At 43.6% G+C, this 23,557-nt stretch overlaps 2 protein-coding genes across 2 annotated transcripts; one reads left to right on the plus strand and one right to left on the minus strand.

Annotated features, from left to right (window-relative positions):
* Positions 1-806: 806 nt before the first annotated feature.
* On the minus strand, positions 807-11,340 carry sbk1 (SH3 domain binding kinase 1; the record flags this gene model as incomplete). Its single annotated transcript, XM_083993869.1, has 4 exons — positions 807-1,637; positions 2,121-2,323; positions 3,030-3,271; positions 11,303-11,340. 4 exons carry the CDS (start codon positions 11,338-11,340, stop codon positions 807-809), a joined length of 1,314 nt encoding a protein of 437 aa, XP_083849995.1.
* A 3,881-nt stretch (positions 11,341-15,221) lies between these two features.
* LOC311002374 (retinol dehydrogenase 13-like) lies at positions 15,222-21,950 on the plus strand. The gene is made up of 7 exons (XM_083993725.1): positions 15,222-15,358; positions 17,384-17,502; positions 17,618-17,773; positions 17,867-17,971; positions 18,102-18,314; positions 18,451-18,552; positions 21,406-21,950. Exons 1-7 carry the CDS (start codon positions 15,294-15,296, stop codon positions 21,726-21,728), a joined length of 1,083 nt encoding a protein of 360 aa, XP_083849851.1. The 5' UTR covers positions 15,222-15,293; the 3' UTR covers positions 21,729-21,950.
* Positions 21,951-23,557: the final 1,607 nt, after the last annotated feature.

A 23,557-nucleotide genomic window follows, 5' to 3' on the forward strand; every position in this document is an offset into this window, starting at 1 on the left:
GAGAGCAGTTCGGAAGTGGCAGATGTGTCTTCCAGCCAGCCAGTGGTTTTCCCATTAATGATCAGAGAGGAAGTGTCCTGAGATGGTGTCTGTCACTGATGATCTGTATCTCAGCAGAGACACCTGCGTGAAAAGACGACGTCTCACACAAACTGCTACATTAAGCTTTCTCTCTTTTTTTTGTCTTTTTTTCTTTAGAACACTCAAAAATGTCAAGGACAGATTTAAATGCATTGGAAGTCGGCAGGAATTCTGAAAGATGGCGGACGGATGTCGTTGCGTAGCTCGCCCGCAGATCACCGGCCTTCTGACTGAACAGCATCACCCGACCGGGCGATGTTTTTCGGCCTCCCTGGAGCTCACACTTTTCAATAAAAGAGTAAAGTAAAGAGACGTGGATGGATGAGCGAGAAGAGAGAGAGACTATGTTTTCATGGAGTATCTAATTATAGAATCATTAGCACCACCACAGTGTATGAGCAGAAAAACACAAATGTCTGGATGGCAGAATGAGCTGCTGAGAGGAGCATCATCATCAGCAGCGGACTGTTAAAACGCTGCACAGCTTGGGAAGAAGTCTTTGGTCACAAATCAAAACCTAAGCGGCATGTGCCAATGGTAATCTGTCCGAGCGCGTCCCGCTGATTGATGACGTCCATTTACACAGCAGCAGATGTTGATCCTGAGCTTCTCTTTCATGGTCAAAGTACGTCTCCTTCACCGGAGTCTCTGTGGTAGTCATTAACACCTCTTCGCAGTCGCTTATTACTGCGAAAAAGCTATCGAAGTCTCCAACGTTAGTGTTGTCACACACAGATCTCAATGGCCGTCGCCATCACCATCTGGCTTTTGTTCTTGTCCCGGCCTGGGGACTGGTGCTGTCCGGGCTCCTCTCTGGGAGACAGCGGGTCAGAGAGGACGCTACGTTTGAGCGGCGCCGGGCGCAGGCAGGACGTTCCCGGGGGGGTGGAGGGTTCGGGGTGTCGGTGAGAGGAACGCGACGAAGTGGAGGTGGACGACGATGAAGTGCAACTGCCGGTGCACACCCCCGAGCTGGACCTTTCCCCCCTCTTGGCTCGGCAGGAGGCCCTGCGTCGGAGCTCGCTGACCAGCTCGTACTTGACGAAGCAGAAGACGTCCTTGACCCCGCAGCGTTTTTCCGGCTCGGCCGAGAGCAGCCTCTGGAACATGCGCAAGGCGTCGTCGGTGAACCGGCGCCACTGAGACGGGTAGGTTCCCACGGGGCAGCCGGCTTTCTGCCAGCGCCGGAACTCCTCGTAGAAGGCGTCGGCCGGGAGCGCCGCTTCCCAGGGGAAGTTGCCCGTCAGCATGCAGAAGATCAGCACGCCGAACGCCCACACGTCCAGACTGGTGGTCACGAGGAAGCCTTCAGCTCGACTGGCGCGGCACACCTCGGGCGCCGTGTACGGAATGGTGCCACTCACCCTTTTCACGCGGCAGCCCACGCGCCGGGTCATGCCGAAGTCTGCCAGCTTGATGCGGCGACACTCGCGGTCAAACAAGAGCACGTTCTCAGGTTTGACATCCCGATGCACCAAGTTTTTACTGTGCATGAAGTCCAGCGCTAAGCCCAGCTGCTGCATGCAGCGTTTGACCATTTCCTCAGGCAGACCGACCTGAAGCGTTGGAGAGAGAAAGAGAGAGAATGGAGATCTTGATTAATACAATATAATAGACACAGTTCAGTGAGTAGGAGGTGAAACTATAGGAGGCGATACAAGAATATGATGGTGAGGTCACAGTAGTGTTCAAATATAAGAGGTGAATGTTATATCAAGAAGAGGAATGGTTGTACAGGGTGAGAAGTGATAAGCTTCTCCAGAAAGGAAAACTGAAACAAAAGAGTCTCACTCCTCCAATTTTGCTAGCATATTTAATGAGTCTTCAGAAGAACCTTGAAGTCGAACACTCCCAGCACATCAACTGGAATAGCACTAAAGCAAAGTGAGAGCTCTGCGCGCACAGAAAAGCAGGACAAAGACAAGGCTCCAATCCCACGAGAGCTTGTTAAAACCGCCGTGTCTGAACACGGCAACTGATTGGAGCAGCTCGGGCTGAGCGAGGACAGTGATTGGTGGAAGGGAGGATGATAGCGCTACCTGTGGGGGGATGATGTCGAAAAGGTCCCCAGCGGGGGCATATTCTTGTCCAAACACATAGCTGTCCTCCGTCTCAAAAAGCACGTCCAGGACTTTGATGATGAAAGGGCTGCAGCTAAGTGAGCCTGTTAGACTGTACTCCCGCAGGAAACTCTTCAGCTTTGTCTTGTTCTTGGTAACAAACTTCAGCGCCATTTTGGTGCCTACACAAAATCACACAAACACAAGAGCAGACACAATTAAGCTTTGGCGTATTAAACCTGCATATGATATCAAATCATAACAAGCACTGTAAATATTTCACTACTCAGAATACTTTATGTGGCATAAAGAAAAAGCACTTTAAAGTGTTGCCTGATGCTCTATGGGAACTACCCAACCCTGTCTTGTACTGTACCAGCTGATGGCTTCATTCATGGAAATACGTACACACCTCCGTTACACACGTACTGTACGACCAGCTGCTCACGGTTATAGTTGCAGAAATACAGAGGCTCTTTATCGTGCACACAGCGCTCTTAATCTCTAATGGCCTCTCAGCCCCTCAGCCTCCCTCTGCACTACTTTATAATGCTTAGTTATATGGCTTTCACACTGAGCCAGCCTGCTCTCTAACCTTGATTTTCTTAAAACTGAGGATTAAACGGTACTCCTAAAAAATAAAAAAAAATCCCTAACAAAACCCCCTTTAACTGTGCTGAAATTAATTTCTTGGCACAATGCCTTGAGACTTTATACCACGCTGATCAGCTTTAACTTGTTATCATCAGCTGTGAGGCATGCCGGCACAATGTGGATACTGAGATCAGAACAATCTGTTTTTTTATTAAATCTCCTTCCTGTATTCATGCTTGGTTGATAAATAATAAAAGATAGTTAAGGGTATCAGGACAAACTAGACAGACTCACCCTGTGTTCTGTGAGCCACCAGGTCCACCTTGCCGTACGTGCCCTTCCCCAGCTCGCGGATGTGCTCATACTGTTTGGCTACATCTGCTGCCGATAGGGAAGTAATGGCCAGGGCCTGCATGTCCTCCACCGGCACCCCTCCGCAGTAGCCCATCTTGGACGTAGGGGAGCCCCCGCCGCTGCCCACCCGGCCCGGCCCGGATGGAGATAGAGACAGGCTCGCCTTGACGCTGTGGGGCAGACTGAAGGAAGACAAGACTTCTTTTAGAGGCAGGTATGATGCTGAAGAGGTGATTTACATATTATGCATGGATGCGTGTGGGAGTGCTTTTCAATATCTTGATGTTTGCGCCACGTGTCCATATATTCTTGTCCGTACACAGACAAGAATATATCAGTGGGGGGTTAAATCAGAGAGGCTTTAACAGACTTCCATTTCCATACAATCAATTCAGGGAAAAGCATCAACAGGGGGAGTGCTTTCAGTAAATGTATTGGACTTCCTGCTGTCCCTCTAGATCACTCTGGCCAGCTTTCAGATATGGTCTCAGACAGCACTTACTGGCAGACAGCAATGGGAAAATCAATACGACCAGGTAGAAGGGCTAACAAAAGGAAATAAATGGAAGGAGCTGACAGCTTCAAGGTGTATAGGCTGGAAAGGCAAGTCAATAATCATATACCATACATATGATCTATACATTTTCCATGCACTAAAGACAATCAGTCCAGCTGAGAGAAAGAGGGTCGCTTAGTTCTGCCTGCTTTTGCTCTGAGTACATCAGTCATGTTGCTGAAGCTGGGAAAAAAAAGAAGAAATACTGCAACAGAAAAGTTATTGCTGATTTTCAGAAGTGCCAAGTTTGAAATAGGTCAAACTGATCCTAGGAGGCAGAAATAGAGGGAAAAAACGAGCTGTTTTAATTGCAAGTTCAGATGGAGTCAAGCACAGTAACTGTAACAACTGACAACAAATTAAACAGCGGAGTTGAGCGGCTGCGAGTGTTTGAGCGAACGTTAAGTAAAGTGAAAGGAAACTAAAACAGCACAAAACTGACCTCTTTGATGAAATGAAGCGCATCACGCTAATGATCCCACCCATTGTCTCTGCAGCCCCCCCCCCCCCCACCTCCTCCTTACACACACACAATCAAATGTAATCATCCAATCATGCACCACATGCACACACATACACTCTAATAGGCATCAAATCAGCACAAACAATTTTGCTGATGGCCCCCTTCATCCATCATTCAACGGCAACTGCTTTGCTCTTACAAGAGCATCACAAATATGTGTGTGTGTGTGTCTGTGTGTGTGGACTGGGGGGACAAAGCTGAATTAATGCACAGTACCTTATGTATAGTTGATGAAAACATAGAACAGGAAGTTTTGTTCAGAAACTGAAGGTGTTGAGGTTCTTATCTTGTGGGAAGAGTGTGATAAATATAGCTATTAGACAGCGAAAACTAAAATAGGATAAGACCATTTGCAGCCTTGTGTTCTTGGCTCAGCACTCTTTGTCGAAGAAAAAGGGAGAAAAAAACACACAACAACACTCCAAACAGAAAGAGTGCCGCGTCCTGTATGTATCTCTGCAGATCACACTTTGCTTCTTGATTTTTATCACAAGCTCGGAGTTGGTTATATAAGAGATTATGAATATTGTAGCCTACTCATGCTGAGCGTGCCCACTGTATAGCCTTCAGCGAGTCGGCACAAAAGTTGATCACTATCCAAAGCGGTCTGTGGTCCAGGTTTGGTGATTAAACATTTAAAACGGACAGACAGACAGACAGACTGGAAGCACATTTCCTCTGACCGCCCACCTCGCGTGGCCCCATGGCCTCTATCAGCGAGAACGGAGGGAGCGCTTGTTTACTGGCGCTCCTTCCAGTCAGCTCCACGGGCAGAGTGTGCAGCACTCCGGCATGGATCTTAATCACATTACTCAGCTCCCACAAAGACAAAAGCAGCCCCCCCCCCCCCATCAAAATCACCCAGCAGCGCAGGATGCTTTGCACTCATTTCCTTTGCAGAACTGGATTAAGAATCCTGAAATGTGATGAGTGGTTGGGAAGACGGTGCACTCCGCAGCTGCAGTGACGCTGAAAATGTGAACCAGAAGCTGCAGTATACGCTGCCTCAGAGGTGTGGACATGAAGTTATCTGGTTTCTGGTCTAATGATTGTCCATGAGTGTTTATATGAGTGTTTGGGAGGGAGGGAGGAGGAGGAGGACAGGGGGAGTATGGTGTATCAGTCGCATAGTGACACTCTATCAAAGGCCCTTTGTGTTCCCACCTCTGAGAGGGAGCAGCTGTGAGCCTTGCACGACTCAGCACTCGTACTCGACCACAGGCACATGCCCCACTGATCTCCCCCGCTGCCCTCCGCTCCTCTCCTGTCCTCTAAGGTGGTTTAAAGACAAGGTAACATGAACATGGTCCACATACAGATGAGGATTTGGCTTGAGACACATTTTAATGTCCGTGGGTTTGTTGAGCCAGTCCAACTCATTGTTAATCACCTGTAAGCCCTTTAAAAACAGATCCCTGGGCTGCCCGCTAATTCCTGTATTGTTTTTTTTTTGTATTGCTCCTGTTGTGGTAAGACATTGCATCTTCAATATTTGAGATATTCATGCATTAATTGTGATTATCTGCTTGTCAAATACCAGTGGATTCAACTGGCATCTGATTATCTGAAGATCATTTGAAAATAGAGTAGATAAATGTTAGATAAACTCAAACATGCACCGCATAAACAATGACTGACTGAAAATGAGGCTGTTTTCCCTTTTCCTAAAAAAAAGAAAAAAGGGAGATACAGGGTTTTCTATCAGCAGCAACAATGTGTTTTCCGGCCACTAATTTCCTCTCAAATACAGACAATCCTGCTCCATTTAGCAATTGCTCAAAGTGAGATGAGTGCATTCACAGTCTAACCCTCTTAAAAAACCACGTTGCTCCGAAACATCCAGTTCTGTATCCAAATAACCACTTTGACAATCTGGAAACCTGTTGTGACTGAAATGACTGCACGTGTCCCCACATGAGATTAAACCGCAAAAGCAGTTGACCTTTTCTTCTCCAAACACTTAGTGAGAAATGAGACCAGAGATGAACCAACCAACCACTCCTCCTGCACCAGGCTGTCTCTTTACAGCCTCAGGCCGTGCTCTTGCTCTGCCCGTCATCCTGTGTGTTCCTCGCCCCTGAACTCCTGAGGGCTACACTTGTGAGTGTGAGTCTGGTCAGGTGGGACTGCTCGGATGTTTCAGGTTTCATTTCTGGTCATTCTACAGTAATGACCTGGTTCTTCTTCTGATGGCCATGTTGGTTGTTTCACTGCAACTATTGGATAGACTGCTGTGAACTTTGGTACAGGCACTCGTGCTCCCTAAAGGTAAACCCTAAAAATTAACATCTTCTGCATCCAAACAACATAGATTTCTTCTAGTGCTACCAACAATGCAAAAGTGTAGTCCAGCCAGAAGAGAGTCAACCCGGAAAGTTATACTGCATCCAATCCACCCAGCAATCAGGACACTCACATCTTATGTTACAGTTTTGACTGAAAAGTTTAATATTAGTTTTGTATTGCAATGTGTTGACCCACTTGGGCCACCATACAGAGATAATACGTTGTGCTTTTGAGTGAAATCTGTCCCAGAAGTTGGATAGATTGCCATGAACTCTGACCTCTGTAATAACTCTAATCTCCTTTGTCTAGCTCTTTTAGACCAAAACCTCAATTTCCCCTTTTTGGTTTATAACCAAATTCCATCGGCCTTAGCTACACTTTGTATTTAGTGCTGATTAACAAATGATAGCAGGCCTTTTTTTTTGGGGCTAAACTAGAAAGATTAAAACGGTAAACTTTTGACCAGCACTTTGCACAAAGCTCTTTTGTTAGGTTTGTTTACATGTCTGAATCCATCCAAGGTTTTGCTCTGCAAAGACTAACAGGAGCTCAGTGCCAGCGGAAACTGCAGAGTGCAAGTGGTCAAATCTTATCTTTCACAGTGTCATGTGACTCATCAGGGACAATAATTGTGAATTCAGTGAGCTGTTCGCTCTCCCGCCATAAACTATGTGATACAGTTGCAATGAACTGTGACATGACATTGATTACCACATAAATACTTTATAGACGCAATCGTCAACCTCGAATACAGATTCACATGCAGGAAACCGGTTATGAAAATATGGCTGTTTGAGTTGTTACACCTCCATGTGTAACAACTGAATTTGCATGTGCATAAAACATGTAATAATAAAGACAGAGGAGGATGAGAGTCAGCAGGTTCACACTTTGTCTTTGTTCTTTTGAGTCCATCCCTCCCGCTTTCCTCCTCTCCTCTTTCTCTCCCGTCTGTTGCTGAAAATGTAAACAAGGGACTAATGAAAGAAATAAATAGATTGCTGAGCCTGCTTCACGCCTCTACCTCTCTCCATTACTAATGGACTAGTTGCTTTGCTCTCGGCAGAAGAGTCATTATGGGTGAAGACTGATCTCCTGTGTCCAATTTACTGTCAAAATGCCCGACGTGTCTTGCCTCCAGGTCAGAGTGAAACCAGTGAGTGAAATGTGATGTGACTGACAGGGTTTCTTTCACCGTGGCTCTCAAAATAAACCAGCCGCATGCACGGAAACACACATACAGCGGAGGATGTGCATGTTCTCTCTCTCTCTCTCTTTCTCTCTCTCTGTCAATCTTCTGGTTGTCTCGGTGTGGACAGGTTGAATCAAAAACAAACCGCGCTGTGCTCCAAAATAATCTATCATTCGATCAGAAATGGACTTCACCGTGTCCGCCAGGTGCGTTCAGGACACACTGTTCCCAACACAAGTGTTAAAAAAAAAACTGAATCACCTTCCTCAGCGGCAGAGATCATCGGTGCCAGTGAGTCGGTGGTTTTCGTGCCTCTGTCAACACATGGCTGCAGAAAGCTCCCGCTGTGTTGTGATAGGTGAACCTGCAGCTCAGGCCACGGACACTCACTTTGACAAATCACCTGCTCTCAGCTGTGTCCGGCTGTCCACATGGACCATCCCTGCTGGGACCCAGTGCTGTGTAACCCATCCTTGATTTATCTTACCTCCTTTCTCCCTCCTATCATCCATCTCTTTCTCTCTCTCCACTGTATGTCACATACTCAATGTTAGAGCATATACTGCAGGATCCTGGCATTGCCAGCCTCTGGCCTCCTGCTGGGAGGACCTCTGACCCGGGGTAGGGATAAACCAAGGTTAAAGGGATAGTTCACCCAAAATTCAAATTTCACTCATTATCTACTCACCCTCATGTCGACTAAGAGCTGTGAGAATTTTCAGAGTCCTCCGTGCCTTCTCTGAGTTACGGGGGGGTCCGCGCAGCAGTATTTGTCAGCATGTAATGGTTGTCAATGGATACCAACTTTCTTCGTCCAAAAAGACACACCAAAAAACATCCAAATACCTCCATACTGCTCGTCTGTAATGTCCCTCTTGTATTGAAGCCCCGACATGAGAAATTGTTCCGCCGGACACAGGAAGAGCAGCGAACCGAGACACTGGGAGCTTCCGCTACAAACAAGCTTAACTTATTTAATTTTTTTCGGAACAATTTCTCATGTCGGGGCTTCAATACAAGAGGGACATTACAGACGAGCAGTATGGAGGTATTTGGATGTTTTTTGGTGTGACTTTTTGGACGAAGAAAGTTGGTATCCATTCACAACCATTATATGGACAAATACTGCTGCACGGACCCCCCCGTAACTCAGAGAAGGCACAGAGGACTCTGAAAATTCTCACAGCTCTAAGTCGACATGAGAGTGAGTAGATAATGAGTGAAATTTGAATTTTGGGTGAACTATACATTTAAATGACTTAGAGTGGAGATTTCTTTTCTGGGAGGTGAAACTACAGGGACGTTTAGCTTAATGTTGATTATAAATGACTATCAAAGAAAAAAAATACACACAATGATAAATAAAACGGAAGCAAAGCACTGCACGGCATCAGCATTAGGATTAGGGCTTTGATATTAGGCTCTGGAGCATTTGATTGTAAAGGACAATCATAAATGTCATCTTCACCCTCATTGTAATCATGTCGTGCAGAAAATCATTTGGTGGTGAAATATCACTGCAATAAGCTATCCAGGGAACATACTGTACCTAACCCCCCACTCTATCACAATCCAGTAGCCTCAAGTTCCAGTAGGGATGCTTCATGTGATGTGTGGAAGAGGGAGGGCAAGATAGAGAGAGAGAGAAGGATTGGGGGAAATCCAATGAGACTGAACTGAAGCCTCCCTCCCTTTGTACCGCATGCTATAGACTGTGTCCCTTTGATGTCAAATACATGGGGAAATGTGGCTCTAATATGAGCTCAGTAAAATGGGGTCTAAATGGGGGCGTGGCTAAATGATGTAACAGCACTGCTTAGGGGTACATTGTTTTTTTAGGACCATTTCACCCTCCTCTTCAAGCTGACAGAGCATGGATATGTGGATATGATGAGTTCCGATCCTACTCACACACACACACACACAGGATAGCCTCTAAACACAATCAGTGCTCTAATGCTGATTGCTGAGGCTGCATTCGCTCGCCCACCCCCACTCACCTCTCTCAATCCAATTCAAATTCAACTATGTTTTAATTGCATGAAAGGGTATCAGCAATCACTGCATTAGCCGTGTGAGACACTGTAAAATATGAGATCATTAAATGTAAAACATAGTGCATAGTCTATGAAAACCAAACGCTCAATTAACCAAATAATAAATAACCATTAATAACTGTACCAGGTCAAATTGAAAACATACATGAGATGCCATAAACACAAGGATGCAAATAATCCCAGTATAAACTAGTCATTCTATACACATCCATGAGTGACAGTGGTGTTATTAGGCTGCTGTTTTCTCTCTGAGATGATGACAGGATAGCATGTCATTGTTGTTTCTTTATATCTGCCCAGCAGGACACAGAATCTCAAACAAGAGAGTAAAAACATGACGCGTCTTCTCCTCCTTGTGTCCTCACTGACTGTTTGCATCCTCTCTGTTTTCCTGTGGCAAATACAGTCATCTGCGGCCAGACAGTGGCGTCTGAGCCTGTTTCCCTTTAGTTTTTTTTTGCCAGTGCTCACTGTAAAACTGCGCATTAGTCATGTCCATTTCTTTTGAGTTTTGTGACCGTGTGAAGGGCAAAGATGGGTTGAGTCAGTGGGAGTGCACCAGCTGTTGGAGTAGGTCATATAAAACCTTTATACTGCAGCTGTTTGTAGCAAGAGCAAACACTGTCCTAGTTCTTGGGACATTTACGATGTTTTCATTAAATTCAAGGTGAAGCATTTCAGGCACGCTCCTGAGTCTCACTTTCATTAAACAGCACATGCTTGTATGTATTCATCATTCAGGGAGGATTTATTTGCTCATTGCTGATTATGATTAATGATGATCATTTCCTGATATTAGGACAAACTTACATGCATATCATAATTGCTATCGTTTACACAGCATACTGTCTGTATTTCACATTGTTGACATTACACATCACCTGATTCAGGTGGAGCAACTCTGACTCTGACTTTTACTTGATTTTTGTATGAGCACTTCCTTTAAGACACAGCTGCTGCCAAGGCAAAGACCCCAGCCATTCCTGCTGCTTCCTCCCACCAATACATTGTTTGTGACAAAATGAAATCCATGTGTTTTGGCTGCTGTTGTTTTTCTTTTAGAGACCATTACCAGCCCCTAGGCTTTCTTTCTTTCTCTTTTTTTTTTTGCTCGATCAAGTCAGCTGCTCATTTAAATGCATTAGACGGCATTGACGATGAGCTATCACCTGTCTGCTCTGGACAAAGTATAAAAGGGCCATTAAAACTGAAGTGCCCTGGATGCTCTCGCATTCATCTAGCACAGACTGAATCACCAAAGCAGAGTGGGAAACAAATAGGTGCGGATATCACGAGTAATGTGGGTGAAAATACAAATTAAGGCGCAGCTCAACCATTAGTTAGAGTTAATCATGGGCAAATGATTAATAAAGCTATGGGGCTTATAATAACTGCTGACAGTGGTTTTATCACTGTGCAGTGGGCTTTTACTGAATTTATTGTGCAGGTGAGCTGTGCCCATAAAGAGGTCAAAGTTCACACACCACATTTTCTTAGGCAATATACAGGTCATATTGGCTCTTTTGTGCAGGTTACAGTATCATGTTGGCTGACCCGGTTTCAGGCACCCCAGGGTGCATCTAGGTGTTACACACTCACCTGCTGGCGACCTGTCTCTCTCCTCCATGGTCCTGCATCCGCTCGGCGAGCAGAGCTGCTGCGCTCTGATCACTGATCCGCTGGGGTCGAAAGGAAACTGACCAACGGCTCTCCTCGTTTGAAGGATCGATCAGTTATAGGTGAAAACCGCACATGTCCTTATTAAAAAAACAAAATAAGCTCCGCAGCTTTCAGCTTCTCATCTGACCAAACCTGGATGAGGTCCGTCGCTGCGCTTTGCTCGCTGCCCACCCAAGATGATGATGATGTTGTTGTTTCCTGCCCGGTTTCTGGAGATGCTCTGCAGTTTGTTTGACTTTCTTTGGAGGCGGATGGATTCAAAGCATCATCTGATGCTGAATGCTGAGATGAGCACACGGGCTGGGATCCCTCCTCTGAGCGCCCACCATCTCAACCTGCCAAGCAGCGGGAGGAGGGTGCGTGTTTATCTTTCGCTCCTCCAGTGGTCCGCATGACCCAGTTCAGCACCACACACACCGAGGCGAACCCATTCATTCACATCCACACAGAGGCTTCAGCAAAGCTCTGCTTTCTGCAGTCTGCACGGACCAATCTACATGTTCCCCCCCGACTCCCTCTAAACTCAGCTCCGCGTCCTGCAGTCACTGTCGGCCGGTCAGTCTGCTCTGTCCGTCGGTCCAACGGGACTATGGGGTTGAGGTGGGGGGGTTGGTCTCAGATGTTGCTCCTCTGCTGGTCCTACCAGTCAGCTCCTTCATTGTTCACCGTCTCCACCCTCTGGCAAACTAATACGCTCACGTGTCCCGGGTCCTAGCGCCGGGACTCTCCCATCCATCCATTCATCCATCCGTCCATCCATCCATCCATCCAGCATGCGCCCTCCACCAATGCCTCCATGAGCTTTTTCACTTTTGATTCACTAACTGAAGGAGCAAACTGCCCCAACTCTTGCATAATTCAACAGCTTATGGCCTCAAGTACTTCACACGGTGACTTTGCCAACTGTCCTTAGGCTATTAGGTAACATTGAAGTCAAACTTGCAATTAATTCACTGCCCTGGCAGCTCCCCTTTACTGTACATGTTCAACAACAGGCCTCCTGCCAGGCGTGTTTGCCAACCAGAACAGATTGGACTGAGAAAACAGCATCGACATAACAAGGATAACCTCAGAGCATCTTCATCATCAAGGACCACTGATGGAGTGGAAATAGTGAAGGTTTGAAGAGGTGAAATGATTGGAGGCTGTTTTTTTCTCAGGGAAATTGCAGTGATTAGGACTGATGCATTTGCTTCTGCATTTTTGTTACTTTCTCATGATATATAAGATGCATCTCCTGCATTGCCATTATTAAAGTAATTTGTTTGGTATCATTCTTTCTACATTTTCCTATTTTTCCTATATTCTGCAAGGTGCAAGTGACCATATAACCTAGGAAGCTGAAACTAGACAAAGCTGTAATATAAACTGTTTTTTGATCCGTCCAGGATCACAAAGAGATGATGCATGAATAGGGAAAAAAAAGCAAATACAGGGGAATATGATCATTTTGTTTTCAGAAACAAAATCGTCCGACCAGAGGTGTTTTTACCCTTGTAGAGGAGATGGCGGACATTAAATAGCTGAATCTTCACCTCTAAGACATTCAGGTGCCACACACAGCACGTGAGGCGGAGAGCTTCCTCGGGGGTTATCGGGGGGAACTGAGCTATCGTAAATCATAGGAAGGGTCAAGCACTGTGGGCTGACAGCAGAGAGCACCGAGGGTCAAACACACCGGGGGGACGCACCCCTGAGCTGTGAACAAATAGAGCAGAGCTGCTGCTCCTCCTGCTCCTCCTCTCCTCTCCTCTTCCTCCTCCTCGTCCTCACTTCTTTTTCAGACACCCAGACTCACGTCCTAGTTTCTACTTTTTATGTGTCACCTCAAGTTTTCCACCTCTTGTTGCAAGGGGGTGGCCTTGTTTTGTCACTGTTCTCAAGTTTCTCCTCATGACGAGTTTGCATAGAGTTACTTTGTGTCCTGGCTGCTTTGTAAACTGCAGTGTCATAGTTAGAGGGACATTTATGGCCTCCACCTATCCTGTTGTACACTTTGGACAAAATTTGCAACATCATCAAGTGATTAAAAACTGCTCAACAACATGATATGATACAGCATCTGTTTATTTCTGAGATCAAATGGAGGAAATGAGAAAAAGGGTGTTTTCCCTCAGTTTTTCTTCCTGTACAGACAAAATGAAATTGTTGCTGCATCATGGGCACGCAACAGGTTTGATACAGAGCATGACATCCACCCCAGTGTGTTGATTTCATTGTTAGGGATGAAAGATGAGGTATATCATTCTCAGCTGCCCCTCTAAAAAAAGAGTATGAAAATGTGCCTCATATTAGAAATATTTCCTTGTCTACAATCCAACTAAATCTGGAACGTTCTACTTTGAACAGAAGGAGAGGTTGCTCACTTAGGAGAACATGTGGAGCAACATTTAGCATTCAGACAGGAAGAAAGTATTGAATTCAAAAGCTCATGTACAAAGATACACCCCACCTTCACACCTCCAGGCACTGGTCTATAACAGCCTCTTTCTGTCTTTCTTTAGCTCTCTCCTCCCTCTGCTGCGTTCACTCTCACAGTCTCACCTGGCTCCATAGACTTCAATCTGAACAACAGTCATTTTGCATCTTTTTTTTTTTTTTTTAAACAATCCAAAAACAGAAAAAGCAACTCACAGCCACATCACCCTCTCCCACTGTATATAGTCATCTCCTCCTCTGCAGACTCCTCCTGTAACACCCCCGATATCTCATCCCTGGCTCCTGGTTCATTCGGTTCTCATGTTATGTTTTTTTTTTAAAGCACATACTGTATATTTCAGAATGATATCCATCTCAATATTTAAAGAAAATAAGCTATAATAGCCTAGATGTTCAGTATTCTCTGTCTATGTCAAAACTAAAACCAACTGTCAGAATGAATTCAGAAACACACAAATCACTACTGATTTACTGAAAGAGATTTTGTTCAAATGAATTACTCTTGATAGCATTCAAAGTTTAGGCTACTGTTGTTTATCCTTTTTCAAGGCAAGACAAGTTTATTCTTATAACACCATTTCGACACAAACTGCTTTACAGAAACATAAAAGATAGGAAGATATTAGACAGACACCAAAAACAGAAAAAAGCATATTGGCTAGGCCTAATATATTTTCAATAACTTATTGGAGAGCTGGAGGTAGGCTAACTATGGTGCTTTAAGCCCTGACCTAAATGTGCTGACAGATTTAGGAAGCTTGTTCCACAGGTGTTTGCGAGGCATAGAAAATAAAGTGCTTGGTTTTGATCCGGGGAACATGAGCTGAGGGGTCCCAGTGCTTTGTTATATACAAATTAACAAGAAATGTCTTTAGGCCTGTGACCATTAAGTGCTTTATAGACAAGCAAAACGATTCTACCCTTTCATACACAGGAGGGCAGGGCAGTGATTTAAGCACTGCTGTGATGTGCTCTACTTTCATGGTGTTGGTGAGGACTGTGACAGCAGCGCTCAGGATGAATAGCAGCTTTCTGCTTGATTTTGTACCTGACCTGTGAAGACACCACCGATAGTAGCCTAGTCAAGCACATTTTTCACATTTATTCTCTTCTCTTTAATCATTGTTATGTTTTGAGATGGTGGGCTCATTTGTGGTTTTTGCTCATGTGGCTTTTGGATTACTTACAGTCGCTTACACATTCTCTGTGTAACAGGCCTGAGCTGTTCCCTGCTGAATTAGTTGTTTTACACACAAGTAAAACCTGGAAGCCCATTTTAAAAACCGGACTACATTTCCCATAATGCCATTGGGTTTTTCGCTCTCTGCAGTTGGTCAGAACTGTGTGATGACGGTGAAACCATGCGCGCGTAACCTTGTGCTGCACGACAGGAGTCCTGTCAGATCAGCTGTGGAAACAGCGTTAAAATCACTTCGATGGTTCAGGTCGTTGTCCACATTGATCCGGAGCCATGAGCAAATATATCTTACCAGTGTCAGTCTTTGGGACAGCGTTTGGATGCGCTGTTTTACTGAAGTGAGTAGCTCTTCTCACAACGTGACACATAAGACCACTGTAGAAGATGTAACTGTATTTTTGACACTGTATACGTGCTGATAGAAATATAGGCTACAGTAAAGTTGAGACTTGAGTCAATGTGTTGAACATCTGATGTAATGCAGACAACAGACTTTTGTAGGGGAGACCGGGGACAGTTGCAACACTTTTTGCATTTGGCTCTCTTACTCAGAGACGGTTTGGATTAGGCAAACCACATTTTTATACAATAAACTTACATTTGTCTGTTAATAGTCAACACAATTAGGCTAATAGATGATTACAGAATCCACATTCTTCACAATTTGCATTTGAGTGTAAGGAGTCAAATGTTGCAACTGACCCCGGGCCCGGGGACAGTTGCAACATGCTACAAATACAATATAGGCTATTTCATGTCTAGTAAAAGGATTATTATCAAAAATGTAAGTTCTATAGTGTTATTTATTCATCAGCTTTGATCAGATGGCAATTACAGTAGGCTATAGATTTGTCTAGATGAGGAGGAATTACTGCATGTGCAGATGTCAAATATTCAAATTGAAAAAAAAAAAAGACTTTCAGTGACATAGGATGAATGGAACAATTTGTGAGGGAATAACTTTTATATTTGCCATTGTCATTTATTCTCTCATCATTTTAATATTAGCAATACAACAGTAAAAAAAAAAAAAATTAATGTCAAAATACTGTTTTGTGGTCTGTTTTTATATTCATATATTGCACCCGGTCAGCCATGATTAAACTCCATGTGCTAGCTAAACAAAGTGCTCTTGATACTTGCTAATCATATCACCTTAAAGTTAACATGTCACTCCTTTAAACCATATAAGTTTGAGCAGAATCACAAAAAGAGTGACAACAGTTTTAACAAAAACAAAGCTCAAGAAAAAAATACTTTCATACCTCAAAAACAGTTTTTTTTTGCAATAAAACCTGTAGCATCTTTTGAATTCAAATGATTTTTCTCTGCAAGGGGGGGAATCCAACTAAGCATGTGCAGCGTGAGTATCATCACTCTAGCTTGTTCATGATTGGAGAAAAATGACATGTTGCAACCATCCCCTGTTGCTACTGTCCCCGGTCTCCCCTATGTGACCCATAACATATAATTAACTCAATTAAAACGTGGCTGTTGTTGTATTGCACTGAATTGCTGTAGGCCTATGTTGGCAATCAGTCTAAGTAGGCTATGTGGTTATTAACCTTGTAGTATTTATGTCTCCTATGTGGTAAGATGACAACAACTGCGACACAAAACACAGTCTTATTGGTGGCTCAGCTCATGTAGATAGGCCTGATGTCTTTGTGTGGACTACATGGACTGAATTTCTGTCCACCCATTCACATTTAACAAGGCTTAATAAGGCTGTATGCTAAAAAAAAAAAAAAAATAATAAAATAACTTAAAAAAAAAAAGGCTGTATGCTATCTCACTTACTGGGAAATAAAACAGTGTGAAAGTGATTCATGTGACACAATCAGCTGCTTTTGTTTACTTTGTTGTTGAAGGACCAAATAGGACCAAATGTTTCAAATCTGTTTTTAAAACTGACTGCATTAATCTATGGGGGGGGGGGGGGATATAATCTTTTTGCACCCTGTTCATCCAATTGTTGTGCAATGTACAATATTTATTTTGATGGATTATTGATTAACCTAAAGTTTGCTGTTTGGTGAACACATAAATATAGAAAATAATGCACTATAATACTCAAAAAATGAAATAATGAAGGTTTTAAAACTAGATTTTCACACAAAAATTATTTTCTCTAATTCTCTCTCTCTTTCTCTACACACACAGTTCTCAGACATTTTTGCTCATGTGCAATTTGGTGACATCATCCTGATTGGAGGTTTAATCAGCCAGTTATTGAAAACTGTGCAGAGCATCTAATATGTTGATATTAAGCTGCATACACCTAAATGCTGCAGTAGGAGGTGTTATAATCTCTTGTGACTAAATAACACAGAACTGCACTTTGTTTTAATTCGTCCCTTAAGGAACCATGTGACTGGAGGCCGGTGTCCAAGTAAGGCCACAATCCCTGGAAAGACTGTGGTGATAACAGGAGCTAACACTGGGATTGGGAAGGAGACGGCCCAGGAGCTGGCCAGGAGAGGTGTGCACAAGATGTGATTTCACTCCTTTGGTTGCAAAAAGACACAATATCAAAAAAATAAAATAAAATCTGAGGCAGATATTTTTCACTCCTTTTCCCATTACCACATTGTCAGGCGGCCGGATCATTATGGGATGCCGGGACATGGAGAAGTGCGAGGAAGCTGCAAAGGAAATACGAGGGAACACCCTGAATCCGCACGTTTACGCGTGTCACCTCGACCTGGCCTCCATGAAATCCATCCGGGAGTTTGCGAAGAGAGTCAAGGAAGGTGAGAAAGCAAAACGTACTGTATCATGCACTCAATAACAGACAGAAAAGCTGAGTCACAGTTGGTTGAATATGATCTCTAACTGTCTTGTAGAGGAGCAGAGAGTGGATTTGCTGGTAAACAACGCAGGGGTCATGAGATGTCCAGCAGGGAAGACAGAAGATGGCTTCGACGTGCAGTTTGGAGTTAATTATTTAGGTACTAGAATGAAAAAATGCAGTCCAATTCAGACAGACAGTGGCGTCTGTACATTCATTGTCTTTACATTGTTCAAACTCTGCCTTCTCCCCATCGCTACCTGATTTGGATAGTTTCTCTCTTCCTCCAGGCCACTTCTTGTTGACAAATCTTCTGCTGGATAAGTTGAAAGAGTCCGCCCCCAGCAGAGTGATCAACCTGGCCTCGCTCGCCCACATCGTTGGAAAGATCGACTTCGAGGACTTGAACTGGGAGAAGAAGAAGTTTGATACCAAGCAGGCGTACTGTCAGAGCAAGCTTGCCAATGTTCTGTTCACCAGAGAGCTCGCCAAGCGATTACAAGGCAAAGTCTACTGGCTGCTGCATATGTGGGCTTGTGTGGGAGGGAGTTCGGCCCAGGTTCTTGTTTGTAATTGGCCATTGGATATATATATATTTTTAAACAATGCTTTGTGTGTGTGTGTGTGTGTTTGTAACAGGCACAGGAGTCACAGTGAACGCTGTACACCCAGGCGTTGTTGCCACGGAGCTCGGGAGGCACACCGGCCTGCACCAATCGCAGTTCTCGAGCTCTGTGCTCAGTGAGTATCCTGCTCCCTCATTGGATTCTGCATTTAGAGTAATCAATAACTCCAGTCAGTTTCTGCTTACCTAATGCATATGCAACGTTGAGCTCAGGCTGTTCACACTCTGATAGGTGACAGTGTCTCAGCAAACTTTCTACTCCTCTCTTTTTTTGTTGTGTATAAATAAGGAGAACGTTAAAAATAACTTAAAGCGATAGTTCACCCAAAATTCAAATTTCACTCATTATCTACTCACCCTCATGTCAACTAAGAGCTGTGAGGATTTTCAGAGTCCTTCGTTCCTTCTCTGAGTTACGGGGGGTCCGCACAGCAGTATTTGTCTATATAATGGTTGTGAATGGATACCAACTTTCTTGGTCCAAAAAGACACACCAAAAAACTTCCAAATACCTCCATACTGCTCGTCTGTAATGTCCCTCTTGTATTGAAGCCCCGACATGAGAAATTGTTCCGCCGGTCAGTGCGAGCAGTGAACCAAGACACTGGGAGCTTCCGCTACAAACAAGCTTAAAATATCGACTTATTTAATTTTTTTCCGAACAATTTCTCATGTCGGGGCTTCAATACAAGAGGGACATTACAGACGAGCAGTATGGAGGTATTTGGAAGTTTTTTGGTTTGTCTTTTTGGACGAAGAAAGTTGGTATCCATTCACAACCATTATATGGACAAATACTGCTGCGCGGACCCCCCCGTAACTCAGAGAAGGAACGAAGGACTCTGAAAATCCTCACAGCTCTTAGTCGACATGCGGGTGAGTAGATAATGAGTGAAATTTGAATTTTGGGTGAACTATCCCTTTAAACTTTGTGAGTGTACTATTTGACTGTAGGCTATTGTGTTGGTTTTGGCGGAAGAAGAATTCACATCCACACTGCAAAAAGAGTCCTGAAAATAGTACTTATTTAAAAGTACATAAGTATTAATAATAGAATACACAAAATGTCAATACTACAAGTGACTGTTAGACAGTACTATATATTTTATTGCTGGTTTATTATTAATAATGCATAAATAATTCCAATAAGCCTTTAACTGTTTTAGTTGGGCGCAGTGGAGCTTAAAGGGATAGTTCAACATTTTTGAAAATTGGCCCATCGCCATGATCCCCCTAGTAATAGCAGTAGGTTTGTTACCTTTAATTGTTGGTCCAAGCTGCTTTTAGATCGGGGGAGAAGAATACCGAGCGGCGCAGCTACACTACGGAGGCTAATGGAATTTCTTGGTTTTGCTCATCAAACTCAGCAAATACACAACCAAAAAACTCAAAAACGCTGTGGTGGACAAGTTGTGACCTGCACATTCACCACGCTATGAGATAATAGCGGAAAGTTGCGAGATGGAGTTGTTTTAGAGGCAAAGTCGGACTTTACACTCTAGACGGCTGCTCGGCGGAGTGATTTCAAAAGCGCCTGTTTACTGCAGATACGTCCGTATACTACGGCACTGGCTGAGGTGCGCACACTGTGTCCCTCCGACCAGTGGTTCACTGAAGAAAGTAGTTCCGAGTATTTGCTTCACTTCTCTTAACTTTCCGCTATTATCTCATAGCGTGGTAAATGTGCAGGTCACAACTTGTCCACCACAGCGTTTTTGAGTTTTTTGGTTGTGTATTTGCTGAGTTTGATGAGCAAAACCAAGAAATTCCATTAGCCTCCGTAGTGTAGCTGCGCCGCTCGGTATTCTTCTCCCCCGATCTAAAAGCAGCTTGGACCAACAATTAAAGGTAACGAACCTACTGCTATTACTAGGGGGATCATGGCGATGGGCCAATTTTCAAAAATGTTGAACTATCCCTTTAAACTGTCATAAACTGAAGGGTAATTTCATTTAAAGGGACAACGAGGAGTTTTGGAAAAGCGAAGCGTTTTCACACTACATTTATGAGCCTCCGCGACCGTAAAATTCTTTTGACCGGCGCAAGACGGACTCATGTTTTCATTCATCAATAATTAAAGTCAGAGGTTCAAAGAGGTTCACATACCGTCGTAGTTCCAACCATAAACGGCGATTCAGCTGCGTTATTCTCATGACTCGTTGCGAAACCGAAAGTAAAAAACGCTGGTCGGCTCGACCAGCATCTCCGCCACCACTAATAATAACAAAATAACGATAGAGACAGAACGATATATTTATCGAAAATGGGCCCATTAACAAGTGTGGGTAACGTAGATTCATCCACATTAACGTGATACTTTTTTATAACCGAATAGAAACTCCTCGTTGTCCCTTTAAGACAATGTGTAGTCATTTATAAACTCATCATGTAAAACCTCAAATGTTTTAGGTACTGTATATTCAACTAAAGTCATGAAATAAACGCTTTGTGTAAATTGAAAGAGGAAATTCTGGTAGTGAAAGTTTGACCTCACAGTTACATAACTAAACCATAACTTAGAAAAATAATATTTTTTAGTTTAAAAAAACCTCTACAAACTGAACTCCCTGATTCATCAGTGATCTCAATGCCGTTGCTGTAAAAGCGTCTCTGTGTTCATGCTGGGAATTGGTGGAATGAGTTTCCTATTCTTTTTTTTTTTTTGTGCTTTCCTCTGCAATGATTATATTTTTAATTACATGATACACTCTGGGGTAATAAACATCCTCCACTGTGAGGAGGAACGTGTTCAGTGCTGAGATCATTTACAGTCAGGGCCAGGGGAGAAGAGGATCAAATAAAAACCACGTACCGTTTGCCAGTAAACACATGGATTTCACACACATTTTATTTGGTTATATGTTCAAGATGGTTTCAGTAAGTGCTTCAATTCTGCGTCATGCTGGTGATTTGATTTAACAGTCAAATCTGTCTGTGGACTCCCACACCCTCACCCCCCCATCCCATAGGTCCCTTTTTCTCCCTGTTGGTGAAGAGCCCAGAACTGGGGGCCCAGCCGAGTGTCTACCTGGCAGTGTCGGAGGATCTGGAGGGTGTGACGGGACGCTACTATGATGTGATGACAGAAAAGGAACCAGCGCCCCAGGCCCTGGACGAGGAGGCAGCACGCAGGCTGTGGGAGGTCAGCAGCAGGCTGGTGGGTCTGGAGGGACAGACCGAGACCGGTCAAACAAACCCCCCAGCACAAGGCCAGAGCAAAGCTGCACAGACAGATCCAGAGCAAAAACATGGACAGAGCCAAGGACCAGCTGTCAGTGCTGCAGGGCCGTAGGTCTGCTCTGCTCCGGTCTGGTCTCTGGACCAGTGCTGGATAATGGACAACTATGACTTCAGCTGTGCAAGGCTCACTGCAACAATTACTGTATCTGTCTGAGTCTGTGATTCTGCTCGCCTGTATGATGGCAGTCTTTTACACATAGCTTTATGTTCCTGCATCAGGATATTTTCTTTAAAACACGTTTAACAAGCAGCCTTGACTCCTTTCCTTTAAAAAAAAAACTGTATCTTTCTCTTACAAATGAAATGTTGAGTTGACAGACAGACCTTTGCTGACTTCAGTACACTCAGGGAATTTGCTGATTTAGTCTTACTTGATCTGGTATAATGAGTCTCTTATAGTGATTATGTGAGCCAACATTAATCACCTTAAAATTGACATTGGAGATTGTTCAGATTTTACTCATTTATTTAGTTGACTTCTTGATACAGACTCCATCAGCAAATATGTTACATAGTCTCACTTGATTTCATCCATTGAAACACTAAAATACAGTACTAGCAAAGACAGGTATTTGTTTATTGGTAATTGCATGGTGGTTAGGGTTAAAACTGAAATGGGCCCATCTCATCTGAAAATACACAAACAAACAAAAAAATCAATTAAAAATCTTGACCATAATCACAAATTGACATCAAAACTTTTTTTTTTCATCTGAACAACACCTTATTCTGAAACCTTGCTTTGTTTTCAGGCCTTCTGGAGCTTTTCTCTCCTAAATATGACATCTCACAGATGCACAGATGGTTTTGTTTATTCTCACAATGTGTCAATTCTGTCTCAGTAAATTTGACGTACTCATGTATTTATAGTAGGAGGCATTCATCGTCTTCTTCGGTGTAGGTTCATATTTAGACTGCTGATTTTCTTTCTTTCTTTTTTTATCTTTATGGAGTCAAGCAGAAATGCTGACTTACAGTGCCATCTGGCTGCCGTGCTGAGCATGAAAGTACAAGTGCCTGGGAGCTGGTCTAAATTAAACATTCAACAGTATGATCTTACTTTTGGTGCAAATGATAATTATAATCATCATCATCATGTATTTAGAAAGTGTTTTTCAAAAGCAGCAGAATAAAACATGCAAGTCATAAAAGGCAGTACTGAAAACAAGCAGATTGTTTTAGAGTTTTGAATGGTTTTCCCATCTTTGAAGCCATTGATTTATTTTTGCTATATGGTAGAAAATCAATTTGTGACTTTACATAAGTAATCCATCACAGAAAACTCATTTTTCTTATTGCATAGTAACCCGATGCAGACACTGTACTTCAGTCTGCACTTAGAATGGCTGTAGCCAGCAATGATATTAAATCCTTATAACCTTGAAAACAATAAAAAAAAAAACTGACTGCAAATGGATCGCCATAGTATCATGCAATGTTAAGAACGAAGGTAGACATTAAAAAATAAAACAGCAGAGTAAGCTTTGCATTAAATCTAAAAGTAGAAAATATTGGCAAGATCCCTTGAAATTGAAATAAAGTTACCAAAGCTCTCATCTTACATTTCTGATCCTCTCAGGCAGTCATACACTCCCAGTGAGTGCAGAGGATAATATCCTTTCCAAAAGTCTTAGAGGGATCCATTGCATAGGGCTTTTTCCAACAGTAAATCCCAAAGTACCGATCAATATTGGCTGCTCTCTGCTCCGGTGCACACTGATCAGCCTCAAACCTGAAATTATATACCCTGGATCGTTCATTTCAGTGTCAGTTTACTAGAGAGGACCCTTGCTGGTGCCATCTGAGCAGATGATGGGTATTGGAGAAAAGCTATAGAATCACAGGATTTTCCTTTGCTCCCTGGACTGAGAAGACCTTTAC

The sequence above is a fragment of the Trachurus trachurus genome (genome assembly GCF_905171665.1).
Source record: "Trachurus trachurus genome assembly, chromosome: 19".
NCBI classification, from domain to species: Eukaryota; Metazoa; Chordata; class Actinopteri; order Carangiformes; family Carangidae; genus Trachurus; species Trachurus trachurus.

What these genes read in the sequence shown, in the direction of transcription:
- LOC311002374 (XM_083993725.1), top strand. Translation starts at nt 15,294, where the DNA reads ATGAGCAAATATATCTTACCAGTGTCAGTCTTTGGGACAGCGTTTGGA. An exon ending in GGATGCGCTGTTTTACTGAA is followed by an intron (nt 15,359 to 17,383) that starts GTGAGTAGCTCT and finishes TCGTCCCTTAAG; the next exon opens with GAACCATGTGACTGGAGGCC. An exon ending in CCAGGAGCTGGCCAGGAGAG is followed by an intron (nt 17,503 to 17,617) that starts GTGTGCACAAGA and finishes CCACATTGTCAG; the next exon opens with GCGGCCGGATCATTATGGGA.